Consider the following 13,973-nt stretch of genomic DNA (forward strand, 5'->3'; position numbering starts at 1 on the left):
ATCACAAGGCTTTACTTTATTATTTCCATTGAAACTGACTCGAAATATTAAGTATAAACGTTTGGCAGTGATAAAAGATAACAAATTAACACGTCATGCTTGAAGCCATTCCTAATCTACTTCCGTTTCCGGAGTTTTAATCAATCTCCGACATAATTTAATGACGTCATATCAACTATTTTTATACATTGAAGAATGTTTACAAAATATTCAAATGCGTTTTCTATTTGTATTTATGATCCAGGAGGAATGACTGGCTTTGGTACACCATCTGTAGCACTAGCTGTTATACCAACAGCTATAGCTATCTTTTGCAGCCACCTTCTTTCTCGTCGTCCGCGCAAGCATACCTCCCAAAAGCCCTTGGAATCAGGAGGTCCAGGGAGCGGTCCTGAGGACCAGTTAAGCTACGAAGAGGGACTTCAAATAGTGAGGCAATTCCTGGAGTTTGCAAGCCATCATGGGATAGAAGAGCTGCAAGGGTTCACAGCGATGTGGGTGCCCACCCCTCGTGAGTTTTTCGCTTGACGTTTAATGAAGGTATTAACGACCGCGAAGATTGGGCCAAGCGAGATCAGGTTGTGGTACCAGAATCCAACATAAGGGACGCTGAAGAGATACTGGCCAAACACCTCGTTCAATACGGACCAGATGGTAAGGAAGGAGGAGGGTTGAAGTTGGTTGGCGGAGAAAAATGGTGGAAGGTTCGACGGAGGCCATTGGCAGGGGAATGGGTTGAGGTAAGTGCAGCTTTACTCTGTCTTTGTTTGCTGATTGATAAGTGCTGAAAACGGCAACAGATGCAGAAAGACTACCTCAGACGGACAACAAAAGCAGTTAAAGAGTCTTCACAAAACCTGGCTCAACCGGCAACAGTACGGTGGAATAATGTCAAACATTTACCTCGTCGTCTCAACACGATTGGTAATATTGTTGATAACTCTGGAAGAAAAGTGCTCAGTGATCGGGTCATATTATACATACATGGTATGTCAAATGTCGTTTGACATACGCCAGCATCATTCTAATGGACTTTGACTCAGGTGGAGCATTCTTCTTTTCTTCCCTAGAAACTCATCGTTATCAAGTTCAGCGGCACGTACGCAAAGCGGGCGCCAGAGCATTCTGTCCTGCCTACCGCCTGTCTCCTCAGTATCCCTTTGTAAGTGTAGTTTCCTGCCTGCTCATATACAAAAGTCTAAAGACGGAAATGCAGCCTTGTGGCCTCTTGGATTGTCTTGCCTCCTATCTTTTCCTCATCTCACCGCCAAAAGACATGCTTTATGAGCCCATTTTGCCCACCAATATTGTTTTAATGGGGGACTCTGCAGGGGCTGGTATGATTATCTCACTACTAGTCGTTATTCGAGAAATGGGGCTCCCCATGCCGGCAGGCGCGAGTTTAGTGAGTCCATGGGTGGATTTGACACATAGTATGCCAAGTATAGGAGGTTGGGATGGAGGTGATTTTATTCCATCTTCGGGATTCCATTACAAGCCTAGCTGTGCTTGGCCACCGTTGCCTGGTGATGGGATTGATATCGATATGTCTGATGGGACCAAGAAGCATTGTCAAGAACAAATCCAGATGTATTGGTCAGCAAAATGTTACTATGGCACAATCTATAGCTGACTTTGGGGCAGTCCAAACAACCTCCTGACCCATCCATTAGTGTCACCTATCAATCAAGGTTCTTTGGGAGGTTTATGTCCATTATTGATTGTATGTGTGATATTCGCAATATGAGTTGAGCTGAGTAAATCAGATCGGTGGTGGTGCTGAGCTTTTACGCGACGAGGTAGGTGTTTTTCCAAACCAGACTTGGTATAATGTTGATAGTCCGTTATCAGATAGTATATATAGCTCACAAAGCAGCCGACCCGACCCAATACCCTCCTGCAATGGCGATTCTCGATCAATACCCAGATCAACTTGCCAAAATAGAAAAGTACAAACCTACAAAGGTTCATTTGCAGATATACGAGGGATGTTGTCATGTAGTCCCTACCTTGAGTTGGACGAGAAGCTCCAAATACATGTATCGAGCTTGTGCCAAGTCAGTGTACCGTATTCAAAGCAGCAAATAAACTAACTTGAGCAAAGCTTTAATATTTGGGCATTCAATGCAGCACGTGACGCTTTGGAAACAAAGCTCTGTCAAAAACAATCCCGAAATTCACTCAAGAAGGAAAGATCAATGTCATCGTTCAAGTCTCCTATCCGCACTGCAAAGCTCACCAAACTTGCTCATTTAGCACCTCTTTCGGTTTCTGACCTACCAGCGAGTAACCTAGGCCCATCAGCCGTTTCACCTTCCGCCATGTCTCTGAGTGCTTCCTCAAATTCTTCTTCTCCAAACATTTCTTCATCTTCAAGTCGACCAATTACTCTTGACCTCACACAACCCATTATTGCTACCACCGCTGCAGATGATGCCAACATTCGACCTATAGGTCCTGATGAAATGCAATCAGAAGCAGAATCAGAGACTGTATCTGTCTTATCCTCCAGCATTGACTCAACCCCGAAGGACGTTAATTGTACATCTCCTAAATGTATCGTCACTGTGAACGGCAGCGAACCGCTCTTTGGCAAAGTCAACCTCGTATCTGAGCGGATTTCTGCACATGGCAGTATCCGGCCATTAGAGTCTATTGAAGAAATACCAGCTCTCCAACCAGAACTGCGAGAAAGGATAGGTCAAGTGCATGGAGATGGGGCCATACGAAAGTGGCTGGCCAAGAGGGCTGAGTGGGATAGGAAATATTCATCAGAGCTGAAAAAGTGGAGAAGAATCAGAATAGAAGATTGGGCTAAAGCGGAAAAGGAAGGTTTCTTGACCAGGGATTTACAAGGCGAAAGACCACCTCTCTGCTCAGTCGCAGGAATTTATAACACTAAACTAGCAGGAGATGCGGCAAGGAGTGTAGACGAGGTGACATCTAGAAATTTTGCCCTTGCTCTTTGGTCCAAATGGGGCTCTAAAGTACGTTCTGCTCACCTGTAGTTTGCGTGCGTTGGGAAAGGTTTACTAACAAGTCGCATAGGCCGATAAAGTACATGAAGACAGACAGAAATTACGGGAAATGAAGTCAAGGACAGAGAAAGACAGCCGGATCCAGGCTGAGAAGAATGGCCAAGTTGAAGGCAATATCGAGGATGGCCAATAGGGTGGGCCTGTTGAAGTTGAGATGGAATAGCCATATATATACAGCGTCAGAGGCAAGTCATAGAGTTACTGCAGGAGTAAAAGAATAGAATATATAATAATATCTAACCTATTCCTTCCAATATATTAAAACAAGTCCTATTAGAATGTATGCGTATGTCTCCGGCCACTGGTTTGGTTCTTAGCACTCTAAGTAGTGACTTGTCATTGACCATATGGTGAGAGGCTCCCGAGTCCATAATCATAGTGTTTGGACTGATGTTGGTGATTTGTACTGCCTTCAAAGCGTAGGCATCAATATTTCCTTCCTCGTCCACTTTCAATGTAGCTGGATTTTGTGTAGCCCTCTCTCTGAGTTTTTCTTGCTGTCGGCTTCTATGAGCTTTGCATTCTGAAGTGTTATAGCTTGGGGATTTGTGAATAGTGCACCATTTTTCGGACCGCTCTCTCTTCCCTCGGTATCATTCATCGTGAGTTTCATTATTATTTTGGGAGTTCCGATACACTGCTTTGTTCATGATAGCTGTTGAATTTTCCTCATTCTTCCTACGCTGCCACTCAGCCTTGATCGCTGCTTGTGTCGCTGGTATCGTCAAGTTCTCTCAAAGCCAGAGGTTCTGTTTCAGAGCATTATAGGACTCTGGTAGGTTTAACGTCATCGCATATGCAACTAGGCTTCCTTCAGAGAGTCTTTTCCCAGCTGATTTGATTTGTAGATATGCTGAGTGTATCTCCGTCATCCTTTTTGACGGATCCTCCCCTTCTTGGGTGCTGCCTCTCCATATTTGTTGGAGAAGTTGAACATGTATGGTACCGACTACAGCAGAGTATTTCTCCCTAAGTTCATCCCACAGACTGACTGGATTTAGATTATCGAAGTCTCGATTTTCTGGAGTTAGATCCAAGCTAAATTCTTCAGACAGTGATTGGGAAATAACTCCAAATATTAGACTGGCTTCACTCAAGGCTGCAGCTTCTTTTGCTGTAGGTGTGGTGTCTGGTGTGATATAGGGAGGTTCATTCATCTTCATCCGTTTGGAAGACATGTAGGCTCAAATGGAGTATTCCCAGCTGCCATAATTTTCTGTACCACGTAGGACGACAACACGTTGGAGGTTCATGTTATTGTTTATGTCGAGGCTCATAACCTATTGAATGTATACGTATGTCTCCGGTCACTTGGAGTGCTAAGAACCAAACCAGTGATCAGAGACATACGCATACATTCAATAAGTCCATTGTACTGTGCAGTTTGTAAATCAGCATTTACGAAAAAGTCAATTACAAGAATTCATGGTTACAGCAGTAGTGCCACATGCTGCGGCGTTCGGAAAACTCCGAATTGCCTATCTCTTACTTTTCAATCGTTTTGATTAATCTTTATCAAACTATTCACAAAGATAGAAATTGAAAGAAAAATGTCTCAACCGCAATACCTTGGCCCGGCTCACCCGCAAGCTCCGCCTTCGCTCACCGCTATCGTCAAAGACCAGATAAGTAATCCTGCATACCGGGAGGGAAACATTAAGTATGTCTAGAATCTTTTTTGGTAAATGTCGGATCGTCGAACGACTTAGCAATTGTTACGAGGATAGTGTCAGAAATAGAGGGGAGATTTAAATGGAGAGAACACGTAGAGCTTTTGGAAACGTCTCGGCAGAACTTTTGAAACTGAAAAGAGAGACCACTGACAAGAGAACCATAGCATCGCTAGGGCTGCTACCATTTTTGTCCTTGGTGTTGTCTTCGTCCGATCATCTTTGAGTAGCGCTCTCATCCCCGTATTCTGAGCAAGTTTGGGCCCTTCCATAAGGCGTGCAAACGAAGGCATAGAGGAATAGGAAGAAAGTCAAAGGTGAGCTTGAGCAAAGGATTCTGACGACTAGAACTAAGAATGTTCAGAGGCAAGGTATATAGAGCGATTCGCTCTTTGGGTCTGTATCACCACCTGTATAACATGCAAAGCATCACGGCTCCCATAATACCCTGCGCTGGGATCGTCTCAATCAAATAAATAGTCATGATCAGTGTGAAAGGCAAAATATCCGTTCTACTTGCCTTTAGCCATCCTCAAATCTAGATCATGATGATAATTGTCTGCACCTCACCAACAATCTCAGAGAAAAATTTATCAATCTTCAAGCTCTAACACTCCGACTCCAGTCAGCAACAACTCCTACTCCATGATTCCACCCTCTTCTTCTTCCCAAACCTCTTACGTCGACATATGCTTCTCCTACTCGAAGGTCATCCACAGAGACTCCAACATGAGACGCAACAGCAGAGTAAGCCTCTTCCAACTCTTCTTTGTAAGCCTCTCCACGAGAGATGGAAGCTGAAATCTGCGCATCATACGTTTCGCGGGTCATTTCAGGCGTTCCGGTTCTTAAGGCTCTGTAAATTCTGTCAGCAGATAGCCAAAATAAAGTAACTTAATATTTACCCAGCAAGAGAGCCTCCAACCCAAGTTGTCAGACTCGGAACCCACCGCGGCGCTTTCCCGCCTTTAACTCCCTTCACTTCTCCGTCGATAGGAGCAGGATCATTGAGAATAGCTATTTCATTCACCAAGCTGTGAAGTCTTCTGTAAGGCTCTTTCGTACGTTTTCTCCAGGCTCGAGCTTCTTCTCGATTAGCAGCAGGTGTGTTCAAAGGTGAGATCATCTGTTGGTGCTCTTCTGAAGTTGACGAAAATGGAAGGAGCGATTGAAGAAGGATGGTTCGGAGACGAGGGATGAGATTGGGTAAGGAAGAGACGCCGCCAATAATTAGAATCGACGAAGCAAGTTCCGATCTAAGGTCGATTGGCAACTGGATCAACTCAGCATGATACTTGTATGAAAAAAAGAGGTCTACCTTCAGGAGTGTATTCAATATGGCATGGGGTACAGACTCTCCTTCTGTTTCATCGTCATCGTCAAATAAGACTTCTGCTGCTCGTTCCCGAGCCCATCCTGGGACAATGACAGTCCCGTGGCCCCTTTGCAAATGACCGGAAGAGTCTACAGAAAAGACCATGTCAGAAGCAGATGAAGATGGTTGATAGCGTTTTCTAAGGGTGTGTAACAACTGGGGATCTTCGATTTCACATTTATACTCTTGAAGAAAATCCACCTCCATCTCGACATTTTGTTTCTCTTCCGGCTCGATGAACGCCGATCCTACGAAGCAGCCTTCGGTAATTACTCTCTCAACGAAACTGTCATTCAGCAAATCCGCCGGGACGCCTTGTCTCCTCTCTCTTGTAAGGTTACTGAGCGATATTGGAGGTGAAATGTATATGGCCTCATGATATAAAAGGGACTTTACTCGAGTGTGTAATTTTTTACCAGCCAGAGGAGTTGAGCGGGAGAGGGGAAAGAGTGGTCGGGAGTTGTATACCTGTAATAGTCAGCTGGGCAACAAATGTATTGGGAATTAAAAGCACAGGCGTAACACTCGTTTCTAGCCACCCTATGTCAACAACGAGTCCAGTAACTCGACCACAAGAAGCAAGAGCGAGGATGCTTGCCGGCGTAAAAGAGACAGATGGTACTCGTAGGTTGTCAAAAAGGACACGAGCAATGTGCTCTTTGATGTATGTCGGAAGAAAAGTATTTTCTGTGACGATGACTTTACGTTGCTTTGAGTCTGCCAAGAGGTGCTTAACAAATGTCTCCTTTAGTTTGTTTGCGATTCGCACTCCCGCCAGTCGATTTCCCTCAGATCGACTTTTGCGCGCACCATCCAGTGAGCCTATATCCAGATCCCATGCCTCGGTGCTGTTTGATGACGAGTCCAATGCCAAAAAGACAGCCCGTGGTTCTGGTTCCCCCGAGAAGCCGACTTTCCATATTCTTGAGCCGAGACTGCCCAAGTTATCGACCAGGTCACAAAAAGGCAAAGCATCTTACTCTAGCACAACTCTGTCTTCTATGCCATAGAGTGAATGTCTTCTGGAGCTCTTTCTTCATGTCAGCATCTCTCTCTGACAGTGGTACTTAATCTTACATAGGCAGGAGAAGCGCCAGATGGCCTTGGCCGACTTAGGCCAGCTTCAGTGGAGGAAAAAGCCGCTCTTTTTGTAGGAGTCGTAAATGGATCAAGGCTCATCAAATTGAAATTTTCTGATTAGGAGATGAACTTTTAAAGTAGAAAAGTAAAGCAAAGTAAACCGCGTCAAAAGATACACTAAACTTTATTACATCCTCCCACATATTATTTCCACATTTCGTTCCTGGCAGAATTTCAAGACCACTTGCATTTAATCTTAGTTTTTAAAGGTAACTTTTAACAGTAGTTACAAAAATGAGCAGAAAAGAAGAAATAGGCGCCACTGAAAGCTCAAAACTAGTACCAAGAACAGCACCAGCCTTCACTTCTGCGCTGAAAGAGGACGAGACTGATTTTCCAAGAGGAGGTGGATCAAGTTTAACAGCGTTTGAATTCAAACAAGTGAGAGAGGAAGGCAGGAAAGAAGCAGAGGAGGATGTAAAGGCCTCAAAAGGGGAAAAAAGGAAGAGGCAAATGACAGAGAGACAAATCAAGAGGCTGAAGAAAAACCAGGATGCAAAGAAGGAGGAAATGGACAAGGATACTATTCGTGTAGAGCACTTAAACCACAAGGTATATGTGCCGTGTCATATTTTGACAGTTGCTGACACTAAATAGCGTCTCGTCCCTGGCACTCGCGTTCTTGGTCGAGTCCACACCATCCACCCTCTTCATTTGATTCTCTCCCTACCCAACAATTTGCTCGCCCATGTACCTATCACTGAAATCTCCAATACACTCACACAATTACTCACTGCCGAAGAGGCCAGAGCCGTAGAAGATGAAGAAGAAGAACAGGAGTCAGACAATGAAGATGCGGCTCCTGACCTCGCGCAACTTTTCGTGCCAGGGCAATATATTCCCGCAAAGGTATTGACCCTATATCCAACAGCTAGTCAATCTTTTGTATCTCAATATCCATCCACAGAAACAATCAGACTTGCCGCTCGCGTCGAACTTACTCTTATTCCTGAAAAGGTTAATTCAGAAGTTTCCAAAAAGGACTTGGAAACAGGATACTTCCTTACGGGCGAAGTCAAGTCTGAGGAAGACAAGGGATGGACTGTTGGTATTGGATTAAACACAGATAAAGGTTCTTCTGTAGAAGGTTTTGTTTCTAAAGAAGAGGTGTCCAAGACTATTCCCTCAGGTACTCTGGTGCCTGGTCAGCTTCTCCCTTCTATTATCTCTTCCATCGCCGCCGGCGGTCGAGTTTACCGTCTGTCATTGACCCATCAAGACATTATCCGCTCTCAAATCAGCGAAGTCACCACTGTTGGCTCCATCATTCCTGGCCATCTGGTGACCTCATTAATCACTGCAGTCTTGCCAACGGGCTTGAATGTCAAAGTTGCTGGCTTCTTTGATGGTACAATAGATCTGGATCACTTGCCTCTAGGAGAAAATGATGTCGAAGAGAGATACAAAATTGGAAAAAAAATCCGAGCTCGAGTAGTGTACGATAACCTTGCAACTAATGCTCGCACGTTTAGTCTCTCCGCGCTGCCTCATGTCCTTGACCTCACCAGCGCTACGCAAGAAGGCGATGAAATACCTCTCGAGCATGCCATTGCCATTGGCAAGACATACCAAAGTGTTAAAGTTGTGCGAATACTCAAAGATTGGGGTGTTGTAGTCAAAACTCATGACAGTCTCAATGGATTTGTTCACGTGCGTCTAATTCACAAAGGTAGGGTGATCCTAACGTTGTAACTAGATAAGTCACTTGTCCGATGAACGTGTTCCAATCTTATCCTCATCTACTCCGCAATTCAAACCTGGTACCCTTCACCGCGCCCGAGTGATTGGCCACTCTCCTATGGATGGTGTCCTTCTCTTTTCCTTCGAACAATCCATTCTCTCCCAAACTTTTATGCAAGTCTCAGAGCTTCAAATTGGTCAAGTGCTGAAGGGTACAGTGAGGAAGTTAACCGACAAGTGTCTGTTTATCAACGTGCACGGCAATGTTGATGGGGTGGTGTACCCTAATCACTATGCTGATATTAGGCTGAAACAGCCTCAAAAGAGATTTAAACCTGGATCTCAAGTTAAAGCTAAAGTGCTATATGTTGAGCCAACCAGGAGTCGGGTTGTCCTTACTCTGAAAAAAACTTTTGTCGAGTCAGATGTGTTAGTGCCCCAAAACATACAAGACGTTTATGTGGGTCAGGTTACTCTTGCATCGGTTTTAAAGATTGTCGACAAGGGCCTTGAGGTGGAGCTGTTTGGCAAATTGAGGGCTTTTATCCCTCACTCAGAATGCTCGTGAGCCAAGTTAACCAAGCTGCGATATTGCGTGCTGATGTCTTCTTGTAGCCAAACCTATGTTAAGACTCTTTCTGAGGCGTTTTACGTTGGCAAACCCCTCACAATACGAGTTATTCTCGTTGATACCTCAATTCCTCGCATTGTTGCTTCCGTCAAACAAGCCACTGCTGTTGCACCGGCCACGGCAGCCGAAAAACTTTCTGTCGGTGATGTCATTTCTGGCAAGGTTGAACAGATCCACACTGAACAAGTCGTTGTCAAACTTGACGGTTTGGGCCTGACGGCTCTTTTGTCTTTGAGCAATTTGTCTAATCAACGGCATATGGGTATTGAGGAAATTCGTGATACACTCAAAATTGGGGAAAAGATCCAGAACCTGGTTGTCGTTTCGAAAAATCCCATCTCGGGTTTAATTATCGTTAACATTAAAAAAGCACCCACCGCCAAAGCTGTCAATAAGGAGGATAAGAGCGCCTCAGGTATTTCTGTAAACGTTAAAGCTATTGACTCTATCCAGCCGGGACAGGTTATTGATGGTACTGTTCTTGAACCAACAGCACAAGGGTGGATGGTTAAGATTGGCAATAATCTTCGGGGTCGTGTTCATCTTTGTGATGCCGCCGATGATTTTTCTCTTGTCTCACCTTCTAGGCTTTTGACACAGGGCAAGCAGATTAAGTGCTTTATTATCAACGTTGACAAAGCCAAGAGAGTTGTCGATTTGTCTACTCGGAAATCCCGTGTCGAAGTCGGAGAGACAGACATGGTAGACAAGGAGGTTAACACAGTGACTGACCTCAAGGAGGGTCAGCAGATCAGAGGTTTTGTGAAGAACATTGCTGAAAGCGGTGTATTTGTTTCTCTAGGGAGGAATGTGACAGGGCGTATTATGATCAAGGAACTTTTCGATGAGGCAAGTACCAGCATCCATACGTGGAAATATTGCTGACAAGTCTCAAGTACGTCAAGGATTGGAAATCCCGCTTCACCCTTAATGATGTTGTCTCGGGCAAAATACTGTCCATCAACCCCACATCAAACTCTATTGAAGTCACTCTGCGCAAAACTCCCTCTCGTCAACCCAAAAAAATTGCTTCGCTCACTTTGGCAGACTTTGCAGAGGGACAAAAAGTTGTTGCTTCTGTACGCAAAATAGAAGCATATGGCATGTTTTTGAGAATTGACGGAAGTGATGTCTCGGGTTTATGCCATAAGAGTGAAATCACCGACAACAAGAAGGCAGACGTGGGGCAAGCTCTGAAAGGCTTTCGAATAGGAGATCAAGTCAAAGCCAAAGTTACTCATATCGATCGCGAGACAGGAAAGATTTCATTCGGTATTAAGGCAAGCTATTTTGGAGAAGAATTAGAAGAAGAGGATAAAGAAATGGAAAACGATTGCGTAGAGAGTGAAAGCGAAAATGGCAGTCTAGATGGAGATGCCGCTATGGAGAGCGAGGAGGAAAGTGGAGAGTCTGGGCACGAAGACGAGGAAACCAGTGAAGATATTATTGGTGAGGGAGAAGAGGCTGGAGCTCCATGCGGCAAACCAAAACCCAAGTCTACTCCCCAAACTGCTCTCTACATTGATTCTTTCTCATGGTCTGGTGATGTCTCCGCTGTGGAACCCGAGTCGGAATCTGAAGATGAGAACGAAGAAGGAACCCTTACACAAACAAAGAATAAGTCAAAAAATGTCGACCTCACTGCCTCTGCCCCCTTTGCTCGCCCAACATCCATATCAGAATACGAACGAGCACTTCTTGCATCACCAAATTCTTCATACTTGTGGATTCAATATATGTCCTTTCATTTGCAATTGCACGAAATAGAAAAAGCTCGCAAGATTGGTCGGCAAGCTCTAGAAAAGATCCCATACAGAGAAGAAGAGGAGAAGCTCAATGTGTGGATGGCGCTTATAAACTTGGAAATCGGTTTTGGCACCGCGCAAAGTGCAGAAAAGGTTTTTGAGGAAGCTGCACAGTACAACGATAAAAGAACTGTGTACATGAGGTACGCAGAAGCTCTGCAAGCTGCAAGAAAAGACGAAGTGAGTTATTGCAGGCACTTGTTGACTCTTGCGCTGAAATATGATATAGGCGGCTGAAGAGGTAATGAAGAAGATCATCAAAAAATTCTCCAGTCATCCGGAATCTTGGACACGCCTTTCTGAGTTCTACCTCAGCAAAGGAAATACTGAAGCGGCTCGAGCACTTCTGCCCCGAAGCATGAAAAGCCTTGATAAATCTAAACGTAGGTATTGATTTTCTCTGTTCATTGAGTGGACAGTGGACAATGCCAACTCAGGAATGTCCCTATATGAGTGACATATGTTGCAAGTTTCATTGGCGGATGCTGTTCCTTCATTTCTCTATAATGCGGTTACCGATGAACACGCAGTGCTAACTTTCTTATACAGATGTTGAGACAATTGAAAAAATCGCTTTGCTTGAATTCAATTACGACGACGCTGAGCGAGGCAAAACTCTCTTTGAAGGGCTTGTTGATCGCTTCCCTAAACGCCTTGACTTGTGGGGTGTATATATTGACCAGGTGGCCAAGACGAGAGATATTCAAGGTGTCCGAGGTTTAATAGAACGGGCATTAGCACAAAAATTGAATTCAAAACGAGCCAAGTGAGTTTATCTTCGTCTGTTCGCGAGAAATTATGCTCAAAACGAGATAAAGGTTCTTATTCAAAAAATGGTTAAACATCGAGCAAAGAATAGGTGATGTTGATGGCCAGGAAAAAGCAAAGACAAAAGCAAGAGAGTGGGTTCAAGCTAATACAGAACCTATTGAAAATGAAAGTGAAGACGAGGAATGAAGAGGTGCTTAGATTAGATGACAACTGTTTTGCATTGTTCTTCCAGTATGCATATTGCAGCCTGATGGTAGAAATTCTTAATTATACTGCGATTTTCCAAAAGAAGCCCCCCTCGGCCTCGATTGTTGGCCCTTAAATAAATTACTCTTTACTGGTGACATACCTCCTCCGGGATTGAACATTTTTTTCAACTTGCATATGTCATTTGCATCTCTCTTTTATAATTTTCTTGTCTTCTCCTTTCATTCGATTCATAATAAAACAATGTCTCTGTTAGCAGAATCATTGGAAGGAGCAAAATATCAAGTGTCTCTGAATGATGATCGAGAATCATCCACAAATGGTGCAGCAGAGGTGGGAACGCTATTTTTGGGCCGAGTAGAAATAAAACTAATCCCAGATGACTAGTTCATGAGGAGAAAACGATGGCCAGAGGTACTTTTAAAAGAGCTAATTGGCTCTGCTGCATTCTGTCTCAAGCCTGCAATCACACCAGGAAGCGGTCAATACCAAAATGGAGAAGCGTGGAGGTGGAAGGTCAGCTCATCATCTCTAATGGAGAGATTTTGTTGATCTTAATATCCACAGATAATCTATGCATCACCTTCGGTGAGTGACATGCTTGGGCAAAAGCCTAGCGAACTGGAGGGCCGTGACTTTTTCGAACTCGTTTTTGGTACGCCTTGTATTTAACCAATGTGAGAACTGATAATCTCTATGTTAGCAAACGACCGTCCGCAATTGCAGACATATTTTAACACTCTATTGGCCCCTCCTCTTCTCAACATCCAAACTCAGACACTTTTCCCACCCAGCTCTGCCCGTCTTGGTGAAAGTCATACAGCTTATATTCGAATGCTTTCTATCGCACCTACACCCTCGAGAGCCAACTTTGGCTCCCATAGTGACCACAACTCTGGCGGACCATTCTATGGCAGCTCTGTCTCTAATGGTGTAGGTCCCGTCGTATGGGAGCTTCGGGGACATGCTACGGGCATCGGAGAGGATATATCCGGGGCTGAGCATAGTGATGGTCTGACAATGGCAGCGGATGGGACAGTCGTTCCAGGAGGGGCTCATCAAACAGATACCAAGCACAAGGCTATCTGGCTTATGGGGAGGAGGGTTGGTGAGCGATTTGGAGAAGACCAGCAATCCCTTGATGCCTTTTTGGAACTCAAGCTGGAGAACGAACGATTACAAGCTGAATTTAAGGATTTGCAAGCTGAATTAGATGTTGACGTTGACCAACCGACATTCACAAACGGTAATCCTGGGTCTACCCCATCCAGCCCTTCTTCTCCCTCCTCTCCTATAAATTGTGAAAGAACAAAAAATAGAGTCGGACGGCCATCCAAAGCGTCTCTTGCCGTGTCAGGAAAGAAGCAAAAGTCAATTAGCATCAGAGGAAGCGGAGGAGAAGGGGAGACAATGTATGTCTGTGTAACGTGTGGCAGGACGGACAGTCCTGAATGGAGAAAAGGACCATTGGGGCCCAAGACACTTTGCAACGTAATTGTTTTTTGGGGGTTGACTGATAAACTGATGGTGTCCTTAGGCTTGCGGCTTAAGATGGGCCAAGAGAAACTCTACCGCCCAAATACCGAAGAAAGCAACCAAGTAACTGAAAGCTTATTTTCAAAAGGCATAAAGTCGTGATAGAAATACATTCACCAA

The 13,973-nt window shown here is 44.5% G+C and overlaps 5 protein-coding genes across 5 annotated transcripts; 4 read left to right on the forward strand and 1 right to left on the reverse strand.

Annotated features, from left to right (window-relative positions):
• Positions 1–195: 195 nt before the first annotated feature.
• L203_102138 (uncharacterized protein) lies at positions 196–3,171 on the forward strand (the record flags this gene model as incomplete). Its single annotated transcript, XM_066211566.1, has 10 exons — positions 196–511; positions 559–740; positions 801–987; positions 1,044–1,162; positions 1,217–1,596; positions 1,645–1,723; positions 1,767–1,799; positions 1,852–2,057; positions 2,105–2,987; positions 3,049–3,171. The coding sequence occupies 10 exons, from the start codon at positions 196–198 to the stop codon at positions 3,169–3,171; spliced, it is 2,508 nt and encodes an 835-aa protein (XP_066067663.1).
• A 1,417-nt stretch (positions 3,172–4,588) lies between these two features.
• Positions 4,589–5,152, forward strand: L203_102139 (uncharacterized protein; the record flags this gene model as incomplete). The annotated part of the gene is made up of 4 exons (XM_066211567.1): positions 4,589–4,698; positions 4,876–4,951; positions 5,004–5,025; positions 5,073–5,152. 4 exons carry the CDS (start codon positions 4,589–4,591, stop codon positions 5,150–5,152), a joined length of 288 nt encoding a protein of 95 aa, XP_066067664.1.
• A 156-nt stretch (positions 5,153–5,308) lies between these two features.
• Positions 5,309–7,262, reverse strand: L203_102140 (uncharacterized protein; the record flags this gene model as incomplete). Its single annotated transcript, XM_066211568.1, has 6 exons — positions 5,309–5,564; positions 5,614–5,981; positions 6,027–6,551; positions 6,598–7,018; positions 7,064–7,113; positions 7,161–7,262. 6 exons carry the CDS (start codon positions 7,260–7,262, stop codon positions 5,309–5,311), a joined length of 1,722 nt encoding a protein of 573 aa, XP_066067665.1.
• Positions 7,263–7,457: 195 nt separating this feature from the next.
• On the forward strand, positions 7,458–12,296 carry L203_102141 (uncharacterized protein; the record flags this gene model as incomplete). Its single annotated transcript, XM_066211569.1, has 8 exons — positions 7,458–7,775; positions 7,821–8,873; positions 8,920–9,467; positions 9,519–10,383; positions 10,431–11,519; positions 11,569–11,722; positions 11,889–12,105; positions 12,158–12,296. The coding sequence occupies 8 exons, from the start codon at positions 7,458–7,460 to the stop codon at positions 12,294–12,296; spliced, it is 4,383 nt and encodes a 1,460-aa protein (XP_066067666.1).
• A 264-nt stretch (positions 12,297–12,560) lies between these two features.
• Positions 12,561–13,920, forward strand: L203_102142 (cutinase palindrome-binding protein; the record flags this gene model as incomplete). Its single annotated transcript, XM_066211570.1, has 5 exons — positions 12,561–12,650; positions 12,705–12,833; positions 12,885–12,972; positions 13,021–13,808; positions 13,855–13,920. The coding sequence occupies 5 exons, from the start codon at positions 12,561–12,563 to the stop codon at positions 13,918–13,920; spliced, it is 1,161 nt and encodes a 386-aa protein (XP_066067667.1).
• Between the last annotated feature and the right edge of the window lie 53 nt (positions 13,921–13,973).

The sequence above is a fragment of the Cryptococcus depauperatus genome, chromosome 2, assembly GCF_001720195.1.
Source record: "Cryptococcus depauperatus CBS 7841 chromosome 2, complete sequence".
Taxonomy (NCBI): domain Eukaryota; kingdom Fungi; phylum Basidiomycota; class Tremellomycetes; order Tremellales; family Cryptococcaceae; genus Cryptococcus; species Cryptococcus depauperatus.